Source organism: Lepisosteus oculatus, chromosome 24 (assembly GCF_040954835.1).
Source record: "Lepisosteus oculatus isolate fLepOcu1 chromosome 24, fLepOcu1.hap2, whole genome shotgun sequence".
NCBI classification, from domain to species: Eukaryota; Metazoa; Chordata; class Actinopteri; order Semionotiformes; family Lepisosteidae; genus Lepisosteus; species Lepisosteus oculatus.
In genome coordinates, this window is record NC_090719.1 from 14292796 (window position 1) to 14310752 (window position 17957).

Genomic DNA, 17957 nt, shown 5'->3' on the forward strand with positions numbered 1-17957 from the left:
CGTAAGATAACAATAAAACCACTTGAAATACCACAGATGTACTGAGTGCAACTGTCGACATTTCTATTATCCACAAAGAGGTGATTCATACATTTGGTATCCTGTTCAGAAAGACGCTCGAGTTTCTCTTATTTGCATGGAGATTCCTGCTGGTTCCTGGCTCTTGAATTAATCAGTCAAAACATAATAAACTTCAAATACTCTGAAGAATAAACTCTCCACATAATGTGCACCCGTTATCCATAGTCAGAAAACCTCTTAACCTGCTGAGGTTTGCAGATAGCATTTCCCACAGACATAGGGTACAAGGCGGGACCAGATGACCTGGACCTGGACAGGATGCCAGAGCATCACACGCTTAAGGAAGGATCACTTCAGAGTAGCCAATCATGTCAGAGCACAGAGCAGAGAGCACCCACCCTTGAACATAAGACCTAGACCTGTGAGGTAACAGCAGTAACCGCAAGGTTATCCAGCAGTTGTAAGTGTAGGATTCAAGCTAATGTAAAAAAAACAAACAGTTAAGTAATCAAAAGCGAAAATGTATAAATTCCACACTCCCCAGCCAGACTGAGCACAGAATAATAAGTGTCAAAGTAGGAATGAATACAATTAAGTTTACAAAATGACTTCCACGCTGGAGTAATTTGTGTTTGCAAAAAAAACCCACAGAAGAACAAGCCTTCTGCCATGTGGGGATGGTACAGTCATTACAACAGTCTTTTCACTTGCCACTGTGCCAGCACTCTGGTTTTCAGAAGCTCAGGTACACAGTGAAAAGGTGTATAAAATAAGTGGTTTTTGCCCATACATTCTCTCATGAAGTCTTGAGCCTACTCTCAGTCTGCCCTCAGCCAGAAAGATGGCGAGGGTCTCTCACCTGTATACCCCACCAGGCATTCGCACACATATCTGTCCTTCTCGTTGACGCAGGTGCTGTTATTCTCGCAGGGCCTCGAGGCGCACTCGTTGATGTCAATCTCGCAGTTGTACCCCTGAAATCCGGGCACGCAGAAGCAATGGTACTCGTTGATCCCATCCAAGCAGATGGCTCCGTTTTTACAGGGCAGAGACAGGCATTCGTCAATGTTTACTTCGCAGTGGCCCCCCGAGAAACCTGGGCTACACTCACACTGGTAACCACCATCTGAGTCGACACAGGTTCCATTGTGGTGACAGGGGCCAGCCAAGCAGTTGGTCATTTGAGTTTGGCATCTGTCCCCAGTGTAGCCATTGGGGCACTGGCATGTATATCCATTGATGCCATCGACACACTCTGTCTTGTATCCAGAGCAGGGGTTGCTCTCACATTCGTTTATGTTAATGGTGCAGTTTGTGCCCGTGAACCCCAGTGGGCAGCTACAATTGTACTCCGTAGTTCCTGGGGTGCTGGTGCAGTTTCTGTATCTTGGGCAGGCCTGCTCTGAACAGGCGTCGTACAGCTCCTCGCAGTTCTTCCCCACATACTTGAGAGGCTCCTCGGGGCACAGACAGAAGTAGTCCCCGGGATTCTCTATGCAAGTGGCGTTGTTCTTACAAGGGGAAGATAGGCATTTGTCCAGGGTCTCTGTGCAGAAGATTCCTGCAAAGAAGATGAAAAATAACACCAATTAATGCTGATTGGATCTGAAGTTTTTAAGGAAAGTTTAGGTGAGATGACAGCAACCAAGTTCTCCTTCACATCTGCCCCTCTAACTTCTAATCCTCGATGGTATTGTTTATCAAAAAGCTATAAATACCACTGTAAATTCGTCTCCTCCTTGCAATTGTCCCTCCTTTACCCCAGATCCCCCTTCGGAGCGATGCCTTGCTTAGCTTCTCCCACGCCATGGGGGTCCTTAATTCCTCCTCCTACAACCAGATGGTTAACCCTCAGCCAAGTAGGTTAAGCCCAAGCTTCTTAACCCCTCAATAAACATTCCTAAATGCATTTTCTGTGTTTATGGCGTTGGGGCTCTACGACTAGGAGATCGACAAAGACAAAGGTACGTGGGGGAACCTTGGGATTATCTTCATCATTCTAGCATGATGGTGATGCCTTGGTCAGGATCTCTCTTCTAGTGATGTAAGTGGACTGTCTCAAACATGACACTGTTTCATGTTATCTCCGTGCTGGGGAACCATGTGCGTTTTTGCAGTCTTCCAAATGATCCTTCTATTTATAAACTCTGCCATGCATTCGCTTCATAATTACCTGTTTGTTATATATACATTTGGCCAGTCTACATATACAGTAGATTGCAGTTACTTATGTTTTAAACTGTTCAGCACGGCTTAACAGAAACGCCTAGTAATAGGACAGGACTGATGGGGACAATGTACCCAATGCAAAGTCTAAACAGTCAGACCTATCTGTGTTTTTCACACTATCCGGAGTAGTGCAGCATCTCCCTGCCTGCCGTGGTCTCTTTGCAAACCCCAGAGGCCAAAGATGTGTGGCAATTTGAGGATAATGTGGCCAACTCAGTTAAAAAAAGATCATTTTGGGAAGGCAAAATATTTCCCTGGACAGTACATATCCATTAAATAAATATTGTCTTTTTACCCATTACAGTATATTACAATTGGCTTCATACACAGTATATATAGGAATGGATTCTGAATTTCTGTCAGCGATCTCACACCAACACTACTTCTTGTGTGGGTAAAGGTATGAGGCGCTGAGAACTCAACCAAGATGAGGAGACATCCCCTCATGGCATAAAACCTGTAATGTAAACTAAATCCTGCACCTTGACCTGAACTTTACTGACTCCCCTCCCTGTCTCACTGCCTGACATCACCCTTAAAGAATCTCTCATGAATCATTGTTCCAAGAGATCCCAAAAATGCACAAAAACGCAATGATCCAATTCAAACCTATGGAACTACTAATTGTCAAGGCTCGTTGTCTATATTAAATATTCTTTCTGCAGCTTAGGTTATCTGTTCATCTAGGTTTAAATGGTTTCCAATTTAAAAAAAAATAAAACAGATTTTGGTCTGACATTTTCAGGGTAAGACCAAGACAGGCTATTAAAGCTCAGCACCATTAACCTGATAAGATAAGGGAAAAGTACGTTTTCTTTAACCTCCCAACACTGAGAGCTAGGAGTCACAGAGGAATGAGCTACAGTTTCCATAAGGAAAGGCAACAATTTGGAGGAGGTCATGTGCTTGAACTTTAACCCAGTCTGGAATATCTCCCTCGCATACCAGTGCATTTTTTCCTTCTTGTAAGTGTCATCTACCTTTATACTAAAAGCTTTGCAACAGTCTTTTTAAACCTTATTTTCCAAACTATCTTATCAAGATGCCTCGGAAGCATTGCCATGCTAGAGTAGGATAGCAAAGAGCAGGAGCACAAAGAAGATGCGTCCATCCGACAGCACGCGGTGTGTTTTTATTGATGAACTACGTTAACGGCGGGAAGGGGGAGTCAGATCAGTCCCAGCCTACAATTTACACTCAGCTATCTGCACGACTGCACTGTTTAGTCTATCCGCTGATGTCCACTGATACAAAAACCCTGCTGATGATCTGCAAACTGAGGTAATCCTTCCGGACACCTGCGTAGATTTAACTCTGGTAAACATACACGCTTTGACAAAAGACAAGAAGCCTGTAGAGTGTAAATTGACAACAGTAAGTATGGTTTTTAGACGCTAGAATGATAAACTGAGTCTTCTAATCTTCCCTATTACATTGTAAAGTGCTTTAAGATTAAACGTATTCAAAATGTCATTAGGGAACTACAATTGAATTGGATAATTGATCGATACTTTTTATAAAAATAATTTTCACTACCTATCTATTTCCAGCGTGAGTTATATTGAGAATTCAAATAACAGCGTTCCCAAAATAAATAACACCCACCTTTATTTAGTATTTCGGCTTGAATGGATTGATCAGGGTAAAGAGTTTGAAAGCTACAGGTAAGTATATTTCCCCCTGGAATTATTATAGCACTGCAACTTGTAATCCTATTTAAATCCTTGTGGATATGGACTATTCTGTTTTAAAAGATCACTTACATTTTTGTGCCTGGCTATATGCAGTTTGCCTGAAAGGAAAATAAGAGCTGGTGACTGAAAGGATGCTATCCAAGACTAAGCACTATAGGAACCGAGCTACTGCATTGAAAACAAAAAACACCAAACAGGCCCCCAAAGATCTCTTTTGAATCGCTTTTGCTTGTTTCAAATTCACAGCACAGCGGAGTCAACCAGCCCTGGATGGAACAGGAAGAAAGGGTTTCTGCCCCGCCATTGTCTGACAGCCCCAGCCAATCGTGTGGTTATTCGTGGAGTCACTCTGCATTCCACTGCCCTGTTCTTCCTGCGCCCTTTGATCAGCGCTTTGTTCTATATTATTTCATTCAAGCAGAAAACTTTAATAACAGAGTTGGGGGGGGGGGGGCGGGGAGAGGAATTTGAACCAATTAATCCCATGGGAGAAGGGAGCTGCTTCCAGCAGACACCCAGATTTTAGTGGATAATTAAGTCCCTTGTTTTTCTTATACTTACAACTAACAGATGGCTGGAGCTCTAAGCTGCTAGCACGCCTACACTAACTGAGATCACCTGACCAGAGCTAGGAAAGTCAGTGAAGACACTATAGAGTGAGCATCACAGTTCAAACGGATAACAGCACCAGCTAAAGGCTTATTAGTGAACTCCACCCTTTACAGTGGACTCACCGAAGTTACTCATCTCATTGGATTTTCAATTACTAGCTCAAGGTGCTTATTCTTTGGTAGCAACCTGTAGATGACAAAGTGTTTTTTTTTTCCTTTCAAGCAAAAAGCATTCAAGCATTCACCAAAAAAGAAAAGCTTGGAAACTAAGAGATAAGAGAAAACCCCCTGAAATCTTGACTCTGAGCCTTCCTAGTCAGAGTAGTGAATGATTTACTTTTCTATCACTTCCCCAAGATATGTTCTTGGCACACGAATATAATTATGTTTACAGTAATCATTCGATTTGATTCAATTTAAGTTGATCTTCTTTGTAAATCTATCAAAACATCATTACATAGATGGATAATTCAGTCAGCCTTCTGCCAGATGTTGTCTTCTGTGCTTGCTCATAGAGCTCCTTGACTAATTTAATTAATTTAATTAGAGAAGGATACTTTTTAAGGGGTAATAACAAGTGAGCTTGCTGACTGCGTGCAGTATCTCTAGATTATGCATGTAAGATCCTAAATATCTTTGGCGACTGCGATGCTGAAATACTTCCATATCACTGAACACTGCAAACAAAAATCATTGGACTTTATGTACTATGGTAAAGGTTTATTCCCTGCTGAAAAGAGAAGAAAGGAAACAATGTTTCAGCTGTGGAGCCTTCATCTCACACCCGAAGAAGGCTCCACAGAAATGTTGTGTTTCCTCTACTTGTTCCTTTGCAGCCTACGCATGCTGACGCAGCTCCCTTCTTGAACTACTTTATGTGTTATGTACTTCTATAAACCAAATTCCATCGCATTTCGCCATTAATCTTTCTATGGTTTGGTTAATTAGTTTCTAGTGTGTCCTGTGAATAATCAAACCACCTGGTATCAGTAAAGTGCTTCTCCTGCTGGACCGCAGGACGTAGGGCGTTAACTGTACTCTCACTGGACGGTCCGTTGCAAGGTTGTGGAGAACCTGACAAGTTAAAAAAGTCAATCCAACCTACCCTGCACTGCTTTGAGAGGTGGGAGGAAACCGAAGACTTGGCTCACCAGCACGAGCACCAGTCCAAGTTTGTGTTATCCCCAGACTAGGCTTCAAAGCAGTGTGACTATTGGCAATGACCATAAAAGCTGTTCACATAATTCCACATTAAAAAAGCTTGAATACCATAGAGTACAGAGTGAAAAACTGAAACGTTCGTCTGATCGAACAACAAAGACAATTTACCGGGACTGTGGGATATGGATTGACACAGGTTAATTACTGTATGTAATTAATTTAGGGTTGCCTGAGACAGGAGCTACTGCTGAGGGTTGTTAGACAAGGAAAGATGTCGTTAGAGAGCAACTGTATTCTAATACAATGTAGTCATTCTTAGGGGTAAAAATCTGGAGAAACAAAGACTTATCTCCTTTCACTGCAGTGTGAAACACAGATTACACATCCTGCTAGGCTTCACCTCTATAGAGACTTTTAGATTAATAGCCCTCTGCTACTGTAACACATATTGTTTCAAAATACATATACTCAGACTCAGTTTCAGTGTCATTTAGGTGGTGCTCACTGCTTCTAGAATGCCTCAAGAAGTTTCTTTTATCTCCTACAAAAATGTTTCTCCCTCAAATTTACAAGAGGGCAGTGCCAATATTATAGATTCTGATAACTTTAATGATAAAATGGTAAATAATAAAGGCAGCTCCTGCTTTGCTATCCCTAGAAAATGAATAGAGGGTATGGTAGGTGGTGACTTTTTGCTGAGATGTGACTTTGATATAAATAATCTCCCAATCAGACTGTTTGTTTTTCATCAGCAGTCTTTGTTATCTTGGAAATATACAGAATAACAACAGATATATTGTATAACAGTATACTTTATTAATCCTGGTTAAACAAGGGTATTTGATCAGTTGTGCATCTATCTGAGGTAAGCAGAAAAAATTATAAATCACGATTTTGTTCAGAATATGATATTGAATGCTGTAAAGTTCTGTATGCTTCAAAAATCAATTCATTTAATTTGTACTCAAATTATTTAAAAATACAATTGTAACCTGGTTTGGGAAATTTCAAAGCACATTTCTTTATTATTTTATGTATCCCCTGACGTAATATTCATAACGTTAATAAGGTTCTAGCTGATTTGTTGTTCTGTTGATTGTATGATGTTGTCTTTGTATTGTCATTTTGCTGTGTCTATATGTATATGCCCTCGATTGTTGGATTGTCTTCTTTGTATAATAACATTTTAGTGTCTTTTGTAACATTTGTCTCTGTGCGGATAGGAAGAAATATCTTCAGTAAGGAAAGGACAGTAGCGACAACAATAAAAACGCAACTATGTTTGTTATTGTTGTTGAAATTACATTCGGTGAGGCTTTGAGACCAAATTGAGTTTATTTCCAGAGCTGAAAGGCCTTATGTCTAGATTTGTCATTTGTATTTTGTCTTAGCGATCTGTTATAATTCTGACAAACGCCGCCACATCCATTTCCAGTAAGAGAATAGTGGAGTGGTCTGAATTCTTATCCGTTATTCATCAGTAAATGCAGAACTAAGTTGTGTGTGATGGACTAAGGTTGCCATAGCAACCTTGAAGTTATGTGCTAGGATTAGTAAATCTTCCTGACCTCCCCTGACCTCTGCCTTGTCCCAGTCAGTGGAACGGATCCATAGAACGAGAACAAGACCCAGGCTGACAGACTGACTGGGAGCAAAGGCTGTCTGAGATGGGTTAATGCTAAACTCTTTTACCTTGTGCTGCAATTCGAAAGTAATTTTATTCTTCCTCTAACCTTGACTTCTCTCATATCTGACCATATCTGTTTCAAATTGGGATTAGCCTAAAAAAAAAAAAACTTCGGCTGGTTTAGACGATATTAGTGGAGAAAATATTTATACTGCTTAAACTCGACACTGACCAAAGCTGCATATACAAGGCCAAAAAACAGTAGTAAATATTTCTGACACTTAAAGTCAGTTATTTTCACAGTAGCGTCATGGGTATAAACTAAAGTGTTTCCTGATTAATTAGTAAAAAGAATACACAAGACAGATAAAATCATTCTAAATTGATAAATGGTAAAAGTATACAAATTACTAAGTTATTTTCTTTTGACTTGACAGCTAGTAGTACTGTAGTTCACCCTTTGTAAAGCTGGCTTGAGATTTCTTTAAATGCAGTCTACAACAAGCAGTGTCTGTGGCAGTGTGATTAACTGACTTGTCTTGAATTGTCTTTTAAATATTCATGGCCTCCAACCACAAACCTAATGAAAATGAAAATTTGGAATATTGCTACAGGCCTCAGTGTGCAATGAGGTAATGAAGTATTAAATAATTATTATGGAATAAGCTGAGTTTAATTCCTCTTTGGAAAGTTTAATGAAATGACCACAGTCTGCCCAGAAGGGAAGAGAGGACAGGCTGTGTTCCCAATAGCAGCAGAGGTTCACGTCTTGCTGCACTATGCCAAGTGTTCTGCTATTAGACAAACTTTCTTTCCTATAATAACAAATATAATTCTAGAATTACCAGACCTGCCAGAATCAGAACAGCTTCCAATCCTACTGGGAGAAGGGGGTGGAAATTCAATAGAGTTGAACTTCCCAGAATGCGATCTCCTGTCACAGCCTGAGGGGCAGTGAGTGAATGTTCTATGTAAATGTCCAATAACATGTTTGAGCTGTAATGTTGTGTTACTTGTATTTACTTTGTCAACACTGTAATTTGAAATTTTCACAGCCCCTCCTGGCTTCCTGGGATATTTGCAGTTTTAGTTGCATTTTAATAGCCTTTTTCTTCTGGGAACTTGTAGCATTTTGCCAAAACAATCTAAAGAAGCACCTGTTCAAGGTGTACCAGATGACCTGCCATTAGAGGCTCACAAGGGGTCCTCTATGTGCAGTAATTGGGCACAATGGGTGATAATTAGCTTGTTAATTACATTATTGATGATATGTTAGAGTGCACATTCTCACATGGGTGTGATAATTGGGGATAGAAGGCCTCAAGATGTTAGGGGTTGGGTTTGGGGGAGTAGGTGGCAGTGATAGCTTACAGCTCTGTTGTGTTCAACCTGTGAAAACTCTGCAATAAGGCCTCCTGCACTTTAGCAGTCCTATTTCTGGAGCCACCCTATCTAAGGGTGTTGCTACACAACAGTACCTTGGATTTGGGTATCACAATTTTCACAATTTATAGCTCCAGACCCCTATCCACTACTCCACACTGCTGGCTGCCCACATTTTACAGCCTATTTCAAATGTCAGAGAATTACCATACAATTCTGAGATAGCACAGTGCAAATCATAAACATTGGCTCGCTTCTCAGATAGCACAGTGCAAATAGTACACATTAGTGAACTTCTGAAATAGTGCAGTGCAAACAGTATACATTATCTCACTTCTGAGATAGCATAATCACCTTTAGATGAGTCTTAGAAGGCAGACAAGATTCAAGAATTTAAAGACTTGCATGAATGGAGAGGACACACTGTTTTAAAACATACTGTTGTAATGTTGTGATTTTATATTTATATTATGTTTTATATTTCAACAATACACGATTTTCCATTCTTTACAGTTTCTGTTTTGGAGCAGTATTAGGAAAAGCATTTTAAATTAAGGATAAGTATTGCTAAAAAAATATTTGTTTCTTAACATTGTACTCAGATTAGCTGATCACAACAAGGCACCCAAAAGACCCAGAATGAGGGCTTAATATATTAATATGTATTAAATATTTCACATAATTCAAAACTTTATTCTCTTCCACCTAAATCCCCCAAACCCTGGGCCATATCGGTGCAATGGCTTCGGCTAAGACTTTCACAACGTTGAAAACGGCAGAGTGAATTTGTCAGGAAGCTATGACAATTGCAATAAGTAATTCAAGGTTCATTTCTCCTTCTGAAAGAGAGCATGGTTTTGTCAAGTCCTCCAGCACAGCAGCTTGTGGAACAGCCAAGATTACATCCCAGACTCTGTCCTCAGGTGTCTGACTGCTTTAAGCAAGAGGTTTATCTGCCAGAAACCCCCCTCATCCTTAAAAATCTGTGGGAGTAAAGGTCTTTAAACTGGAGACAGAGACGTAATCCCTGAGATCAACTGCGAGGCATCACTCATGAGGTACACACAGTATTGTATTTCCGAATCATCCAGACTGACTTTCAGAACAGAAAAAAGACACATTTTTCGTATGGAGCTGATGCATAAATGGTGATATTCCAAATCTTTTAAAAACCTAAATAAGATTAGCAACAAAAAAAACCTTAAATTTAGAAGATACCAAGAAGTACGCTTTCAAATTTTAAAATGTTATGCATTCTATAAAAAACTAAAAATATGGTTTTATATCACAAATCACTCATTTTGGTTTACTCATTTTGGTCACTAGCAATATTCAGTTTCCCTCAGGATAAAAAAAAAACTATTCTGAAATCATTATGAACCTCTGGTATATAACGTCTCAACAGAAGAGCATATGCATTTCAAGAGGTAAATACTGTATGAAGTGAAAGGCAGTGAAGTCACCATGAGAGTCTGGACTGCAGTAAAGGAACCATGCTTTTGTTTGCTTTCTTTTCACAAATGATGAAGCAAGTGATCTCACCCCGTTCATCAGACAGCAAAGACAAGCAGGACAGTGAAGGTTCTTTGTGATTCCACTCAGATTTGGGTCTTCGCCTGTCACAAACAGCTATTGTTGGAATGTTTTCCATGGGATGTTCGCCACGCTGGCTTTCTTCAGAAATGTCGGCTTACCGCCTGAAGAGGAAAGCAACCTCTTTCCGTATCGTAATTACTCGATACTTCTCCTGAAAATACATTTCGTTGGCTTTTCAGCGGATCTATCAGAAAATCTTTAGTTCGTGAGGAAGAGAAGGTTTCGGCATGTTACCACTTCTCACGGGCAGAAAGGGGAAAAACTCTTTAGTTACGACCGATCTGTTATGCAGAACCACGACACAAGCTGCGAATGAAAACAACTTAGCCAAACAACATGAAAGAATCTTGGAAACATGTGCCTAAACAAAACGGTAGCAGTGAAGGCAAACATAAAGAATGCAGGACTTAGGGTGAAAAGTACTTTTTTTAAAAAAAAGGGCTGGATGCTGAAACTGAAGACTGGTCCAGTGTAACACTCCCATTTTTCAGCAACTCTGCGACAGCGTACAAGACACACCTGCACAAAGAAGCAGTATGGAAAAGGAGTCATGCTCACTCAGTTGCAGCATGTACGTCAACATGTCAGACACACACTGATTTAATGATTCACCAACGAGCTTTAAGGATCCCTAGCACAGCTTTATGCCTGACAGATCCTGAGGAAGGCCCTGAAGACCCATCTCATATCCTTCTTCCTGTCTTTTGAACTTCTTGCCTTCAGGAAGCGGCCAGTAGGCTTGCAAACAATTAGTGCAAAGAAGTTCTATCAACATGATGTCTATTGGATAGAGCCCCCTCTACGAACATGCATGTACTATAACACAAGTAACATTGTTTTATTTCTTGTGTGTTGTTTGTTGCTGCCTAAATTGCCCCCCCGGTTAAAAATTTATTTTTTCATTTTAATCGATTTAAGAAATTCCCCAAGTCATTTTTTCACGGATATTAGTGAATTAGGGAGTGCCACGTTTGACAATTTCCTCATTACTCCCACCCTAGACAGAAATACATTATTACATTGTTCCTAGAACCCTAAAAATCTGTGATGTGGCATAATAAAAGGATTGATAATGTCACAGGAAGGGCTGGTCCATGACATTAACCTGCACAACAGTAGGCTCTGTCTTCAGGTGGCTGGACAGTCCTCTCCCTCTAACCCTATAACTCTGCACCCTCCCTATCAGTTTCATTCCAGGACTTTGCTGTCAAGATATCTTTCGCAACGGCAGGCACCTCTGTTCCAGTGTCTGGATATTTAATTGGCTTTCGACAGTGAACAAAACCAGTACCCCCTGATATTGATTCCAGGATACTCTGTGTTCCTACCACTACCTGTCACACTCATTGGGATCTGAAACAGGCTCCTGGCTCTAAGATTTAAGATGATAATGCACTGCCTGCTGAGACAATGTGACACAGATAGCCATAATTTCCCCCACAGATGTAGATGGAGCAGTATTTGTGCATCAAGAATAGAGCTGGTGTCTTAGGTACAGCCTTTCATTCACAGTAGTAGTGCCTCAGTCATGGTTCATGATTACACTCCAATCAAACCCACAGATCTGCTGCAATGCGAAACTGCTCAGGTGTTTCTGACGCCAACTAAGGCAATTTAGTGCTGCACACACTGATACGAGGATAAGTGCTCATGACCTTGTCAGACGTCTTGTCCTTCAAGACTTCCAAATCTGCGCCAAACATGCACCTGCTGGTGTTTTTAGAACCTTGCAAAGCCAAGAAGCTTCTCCCTGGATGTTACTGAACGACCTCTTTGAGGCTGACATGTCCCAATAAAACAATTAGCTGCATTATTGCAACAAAAGACTATTATTCTCATTCAGGCTACAGATCTTGCTTGGAGCTCTGAAAAACCCTTGTGTAAGCCATGCAGAACCCATCACTATAAAGCATCAAATCTCGTGTTCCTAATGTCAGGTGAGTAGTTTATAAATCTATGAACAGGACTGGATGAGGTAACATAGTGAAATAATGTACATACACATGCTGACTAATCAATGGTCTTGTTCAAATAATTACAGTAAAAGACAGAAAAACATGCTGAAGAATTTAATAGTTTGAAATCATTCATTTTTGAAATCATGTTATTTGATTTCCTAATCAGAATCACGTTCTTATTTGATTTGGTACATTTGAGTTTGAGTGCATTAAATATTTTGTACTGTGGCATGTGATGCATTTTAAAGTTACATTTAAAACTACGTAGTTGCATAAAGCCTATATTACTATATATTAGCCTATATTACTTTTAAAAAACAGAAACTCACTATAAAATGGCAATATACTGTGTAAAATATAAATATTACCATACCAGCTTTATATCACTTAATTGGCAAAGCAAATTAAATTAAATGGTAAATTGAGTGAGTAATTTGGCACCATTCACTGCCCTTAACCATTGTCCCCAGTCTCAGCTGCCCAAGGAGACGATATGCATTCTGTTGTTTGTGGAATGCCTGCAAATGTTTTTTTTGGTCTACTTCAAAGTTGGAGCTGGGAACCATCACTAAAGAGTGGCTTGTATCAGATAGCAAGTGCAGCTGTAAATCTGTCTGCCCAAGTGCTAGCTGGAGAGGCTGTCTTTAACATCTGACAGATATCCCTGGAGGCTGCAGCCTATCAGTTTTCATTGCTGATGAGGTGCGTTTATTACAACCGAAACACTCTAGGTCCCAAAACTGATTTACCACATTAACAGTACGAGCCATTTCTCTGTCCCTAAAGAATTGAGAACACGTACAATTCTTTATTCAGTTATGCATAACATTTATGGAACAGTGCGTGATATTAGCTGTTTGTTTTTTTAACATTCTGACCCTGGACTTCTGCACGCTTATCAGTATAACTGAAATTGGTTTCCCCAGAGGAGGAATATAGTCTCTAGTGATAAACAAAGGGGAAGCAAATTAGGAAACCAGGCAAGGCAAAGAGCAGTTTAATAAAGTAATAAGAAAGAGTCCAGAAATTCTTATAGAGGTGCGTTTTAAGACACCTCTGGGAATTGTGCTCTCTTCAAGGCTCAATACCTTCTCCCAAAGAAACCCTAGAGCACTTTAAAGAAGATAAAGAATATAATTTTCCCATATGATGACATGGTTTGTTTAAGGGGGCTTAGTTATTTGTTTAGAAATTTAACATTTAAGGCACAAGTTTAAGTGTTTGACGTCTGTTTTGTGCTGTCTACTCTCTAAGCATATTCAAAATCTGTATCTATAGAAACATTTTTGATACTTTGAAAGTTTCTGTCTTTCATGTCCTGCCCCAAAATGTAAGAATGGTTATTTATTTTATTTATTTTTATTCTTTTTTCATTAAATATATTGGTCTTATGTTTCAGTGTGACATTATACCCCAAAATGACTTAATTATTGAATTATGTGGCAGACATTTTTACAGTGGGGTAACTGGCTTGGTAACAACTGAATGTATTACATTTATTTTTTATAATATATATAATATTTTTTTTAATTACTCTACAATTGAAGCAAAAGTAAAAATACTTTCAAAGTGCCAACAACAGCTCCTCTTCTATCTTGTGATTTATGACAAAAATGCATCACCTTCATTTTTAAAGGATGGTTGAAAAATGTATTTTAGTTGACAAAACACAATTTGGGGCTGTAATCGGCCCAGAATGGAATCAGGAATACGACAGCACACATACAATTGGTATAAAATTGTTTAGTACCCAGGAAAGAGCACATTCTCTATAAGGCGTATGGAACAGAATATTTCTTGTATCAGAATAAGGATTTCCACCATCTATAAGCTATATAAATGATGTAGATTTTAATTAATTGGTTGTTGGCCCATCTAAGAAACTGACAATAGAGTTCTGTTGTTATCTCTTTGTAATTAATTTGCTAATCCTTTACTGGATGTTGATCTTTCCACATATTCTTTTCTTCTTCACGTTAGTTAAAGAGCTGAACAATAAAGCACATTGTTAGATGTTATTACATACAGATTTCATTACAAATATTGTTGGGCTTATGTTTGGTTGATATAAAGCACCGTTGTAGAAAGCTAAAAAACGCTGTTCCGTCGTGGGCAAAGGTCAAAGCAAACTGTTATCTTTGAGGGCAAAGGTCATGTAAAGCCGTTATGTGTGGTGGTGATGTCAGAATCCCTAATCCCTCTCCCCAGAGTAATGCCCTGAAACTCCCCCCACAGAACTGTCTAACTGCCCCCGCAAAAAGAAAATAGAATCTACTGATAACACTCGAAGTTCAAAAGTATAAATACTTTTTATACAGATATTTTATGCTGTGATTCATTTTGTTTGTTGGACATTCTGTTCTATAAAGTTCCTCTAAATTGAATCACACTTGTGAGTCATTTATTGCTGATTAAGGAGGAAACCTTAAGAAATAGCTAATAGGTTAAATTTCATAAACAAGGTTGTGTCCCATATTGAAGAGTGGAGCTAATAGACCACTTTCTTCATGTCCAATGATAGAACACAACTTCATTATGGAAGGTCACCCACTGCATACTTACTACTAGTACTGCTACTGTTTTAGTCTTCCGACATATGTATAAGTAAATGTGCACTGTATTTCACTGCACAGAAACCTTGCAATTAGTTCAGTGCTCTGTTGAGTTAAACAACCTTAAAATGCCACTATCTGCTCTGTTTATGGAAATCTTGTGTCACACATAGAACTGCTTGACAACATTGATTTTACAGTTCGCCGCTTGGCTTGGGGTTAGTTATCTGAGGTTTAGTACAGACTTTTCGTTTTTCCTGCGTGATGAGCAAAGCCTTGGTAGCTGATTAAATGAAAAGTTTGCAATTGACATGTCTTGCCAGCAAATGTGCGTGTTGCCTTTTTCTTTTCCTTGACACGGATGAAATCTAGAAACAGAATCTATGCAATATCATTAAGATGCATTGATGTATTCAGTGTTTCAATATGTTTTCTCCTATCAATTAAAAAACTAAATAATTTAGATGCTGCTGCTTTAAAACCTGTTGCTATGGTGACAAGTAACAAAAGACCCTGCATGTTGCTAGCCCCCTGCACAGCACTGTCAGTCGTTGGAAACTTAACGAGTTGGAGGCCAGTTTAGACAAATAGAGAGTGGAGGAAAATAGGTCAATGGTTTAATAGCGAAATTCAGAACTCGCAGAAGAACTAAACTTTTTATTTTTAATAATAACTCTAAAAACCTGATGTTTTTAAAAGTAATGCAACATGTCTACTTTTTCCTTTGAAGATCTTTATAATGAACAAATCTACTTGGCATTTGTTAAAATCTGTATCATGTTTTGAACTTAATAACTACACTTCGAGCTTAATTTTGAGCATTCCGAACTTTATAATGTAAAAAAAAGCAGTTTACCTGACTCTGCAACAAGCCTGAGAAACACCTATAAAATAATCTCTCAAAATAAGGGCAGGTCAAATGACAAATACTTCTCAATATAAAAACGTTTTTTTTTTTTAAGTCTGCCATTTTCAATATATTATTTTAAGTAATTTTGTGTCTCCGACCTCAGAAATAACATGGTTAATATTTTTCATTAACATTTCTCTGCAGCTAGGAACTTTTCTGAAAATGAAAGCCGTGTAGAATTAAAAAAAATGAAACGTGACTGAAAAGTGCAAAGAAAATTGCTCTTCAAACATGAAAAGAAAAAAAAAAGGTCTCAGATTATTTGGTTTTATTGCGTAGCGTAGAGACACACAGCAAAAACAGAAGAGTGGGCAAATTCCTAACTTGCTGGTTCTGAAGACTTAGATATTTGGTGATACGTCTTACCAAGTCAGTTTTAAATAACTTTCAATTAGAAAACAGAAAGAGAAATCAGCCTTCTTCTTTTAGATGATCCCACCAGACAACCTGTTGCCCCTCCAGCAAACAGATTTGCATTTGCCCACACACAGCTCCTCTGTTAAACATGTTGCACTTGTCTGCACACTCCATCCAATTCCTCACCACGAAACCATAACACTTTTTAAACTGAAGCGTCCATCGGAAGCCATATTTTGGGCCACATGTAACATGTTCAACAGAAATGCGGGGCAAATGAGTAAAGACATATTTTTCCTTACCCCATTTGAACATCATCATGGTAAGCAGCACCGTTTTGTAGTAAGAGTGAGAAGCAACTCTTTCAAACTCCATGGCAGATGAAAACAGCTACTGAAGAGCTCCAGTGAAACAACCAGTTTTCACTCCAGAAGGGTGTCCTTTAGCATCTTGCGTCGATAAAGATGTTCCCCCTAGTCTGTGGCAGGCATGTTAGTGGCACTCCATGCTTTCTCAGTAATGTGACCAACATTGGTTTCTGTGGACTGAGAGCCCTGGCATGGCTGAAGCCCAGTAATCACTCTTCTAGAGCGATCTGGCAAAGAAGGACTGGATTCCAGGACTTGGAATCTCTTGTCAGGAGAGCAGCCCAGAAATTCAACAAACACCTTAATCTTTGGGGTCCTTGAAAACAACTGACTCACTAGAGGGGACTGATTCCATGCTAGATTTAATTAAAAAGGAGTGGAAGATTTTATGTGTTTATTTCTAAATTAAAGTGGCGTCACTGACGCATCTCGGATTTATTTTAACCCTTATATTTGTTGTGATTGACGTGACCATATCCAACAGTAAAGTATTCATAAATGCTAACATTGACATTAAGCAAAGACGCCTAAAATACAATCCCAATAACTGGATATTTCCTTTTCTTTTTTTATTTTCTTTTTCTTAATTCTTTCCCTGAAGCTATATTTTCCCTGCAGTACCAAGTGCTGTCATGATGAAACTCGCATAAGAACAGGCTGATGGGTAGCGACACTAATCCACTCGCTTGTATTAGCAGTGATCTTTATTTTCAGAAGCTCTATCTGAATTATTTTCAGATTTATTCTCATCAAAAAATAACAATGGTAAATATATCGTATGTTTATTAAAAACATATATGGGAAAATAAAAAAATGTATTAATCACACTCAGATTATTCCTATAGGTAGGCACAACCACCATCCATGTTTTTATCTATTCTGATAGCAAAACAAATGGTTGTCTTTTTTAATTGGGATGGATTTTACACACCCACATCACTGTTATGAATATTGCTTAGCAATGTTGTGCTAAATGAATCCCATTGCTTAATTAGGTCATTGCTAATTAAATAAAAAATCACTTGACACAGACTTGTTTTCATTATGATCTTAATGGTGTTCAGTGAACATAGTCTTGGATACATTCTAATGTTTTAGTTCAAATGCATACAATTAGGCAAAGACAACATCCATATAAAATGTAAAGTTAATTAAGAAGGCTAGCCAGTTTAGTAAAATCACACCAGTGTCTTTAGGGCAAATATGTGAGAATTAACTTAGACATCTCTCTTCAGTTTCTTTACTTTTGAAAGGCAGACTGAAACTAACCACAAACGCAGTCGGGAAGAGAATCCATTCCACTTTTTGGAGCTCTCATCTCTAGTCATCAGTGGCTTGATGGGGCTTTTGTGAAAAAGAGACTTATCTCTCAGCAGTACCACCTAACAGTATTGGAAAGCCCCATCACACCTCTAGTGCTGGTAAGCCCCATCTAAGCTTAGCAACCAAACCGATGGATTGGCCAACCTGATGTAAACCCACTTTAATTA

The 17957-nt window shown here is 39.0% G+C and overlaps 1 protein-coding gene across 1 annotated transcript in view; it reads right to left on the bottom strand.

The window, feature by feature from the left end:
• The window catches only part of crb2a (crumbs cell polarity complex component 2a), a 39432-nt gene extending 22784 nt beyond the window's left edge, over nt 1-16648 (bottom strand). The window contains exons 1-2 of the mRNA XM_069183538.1: nt 16402-16648; nt 881-1582 (exon numbers count right to left, since the gene is read on the bottom strand). Coding sequence (XP_069039639.1) covers nt 881-1582; nt 16402-16474 — 775 coding nt within the window. The 5' untranslated portion in view covers nt 16475-16648. The remainder of the gene's footprint in view (nt 1-880; nt 1583-16401) is intronic.
• Nucleotides 16649-17957: the final 1309 nt, after the last annotated feature.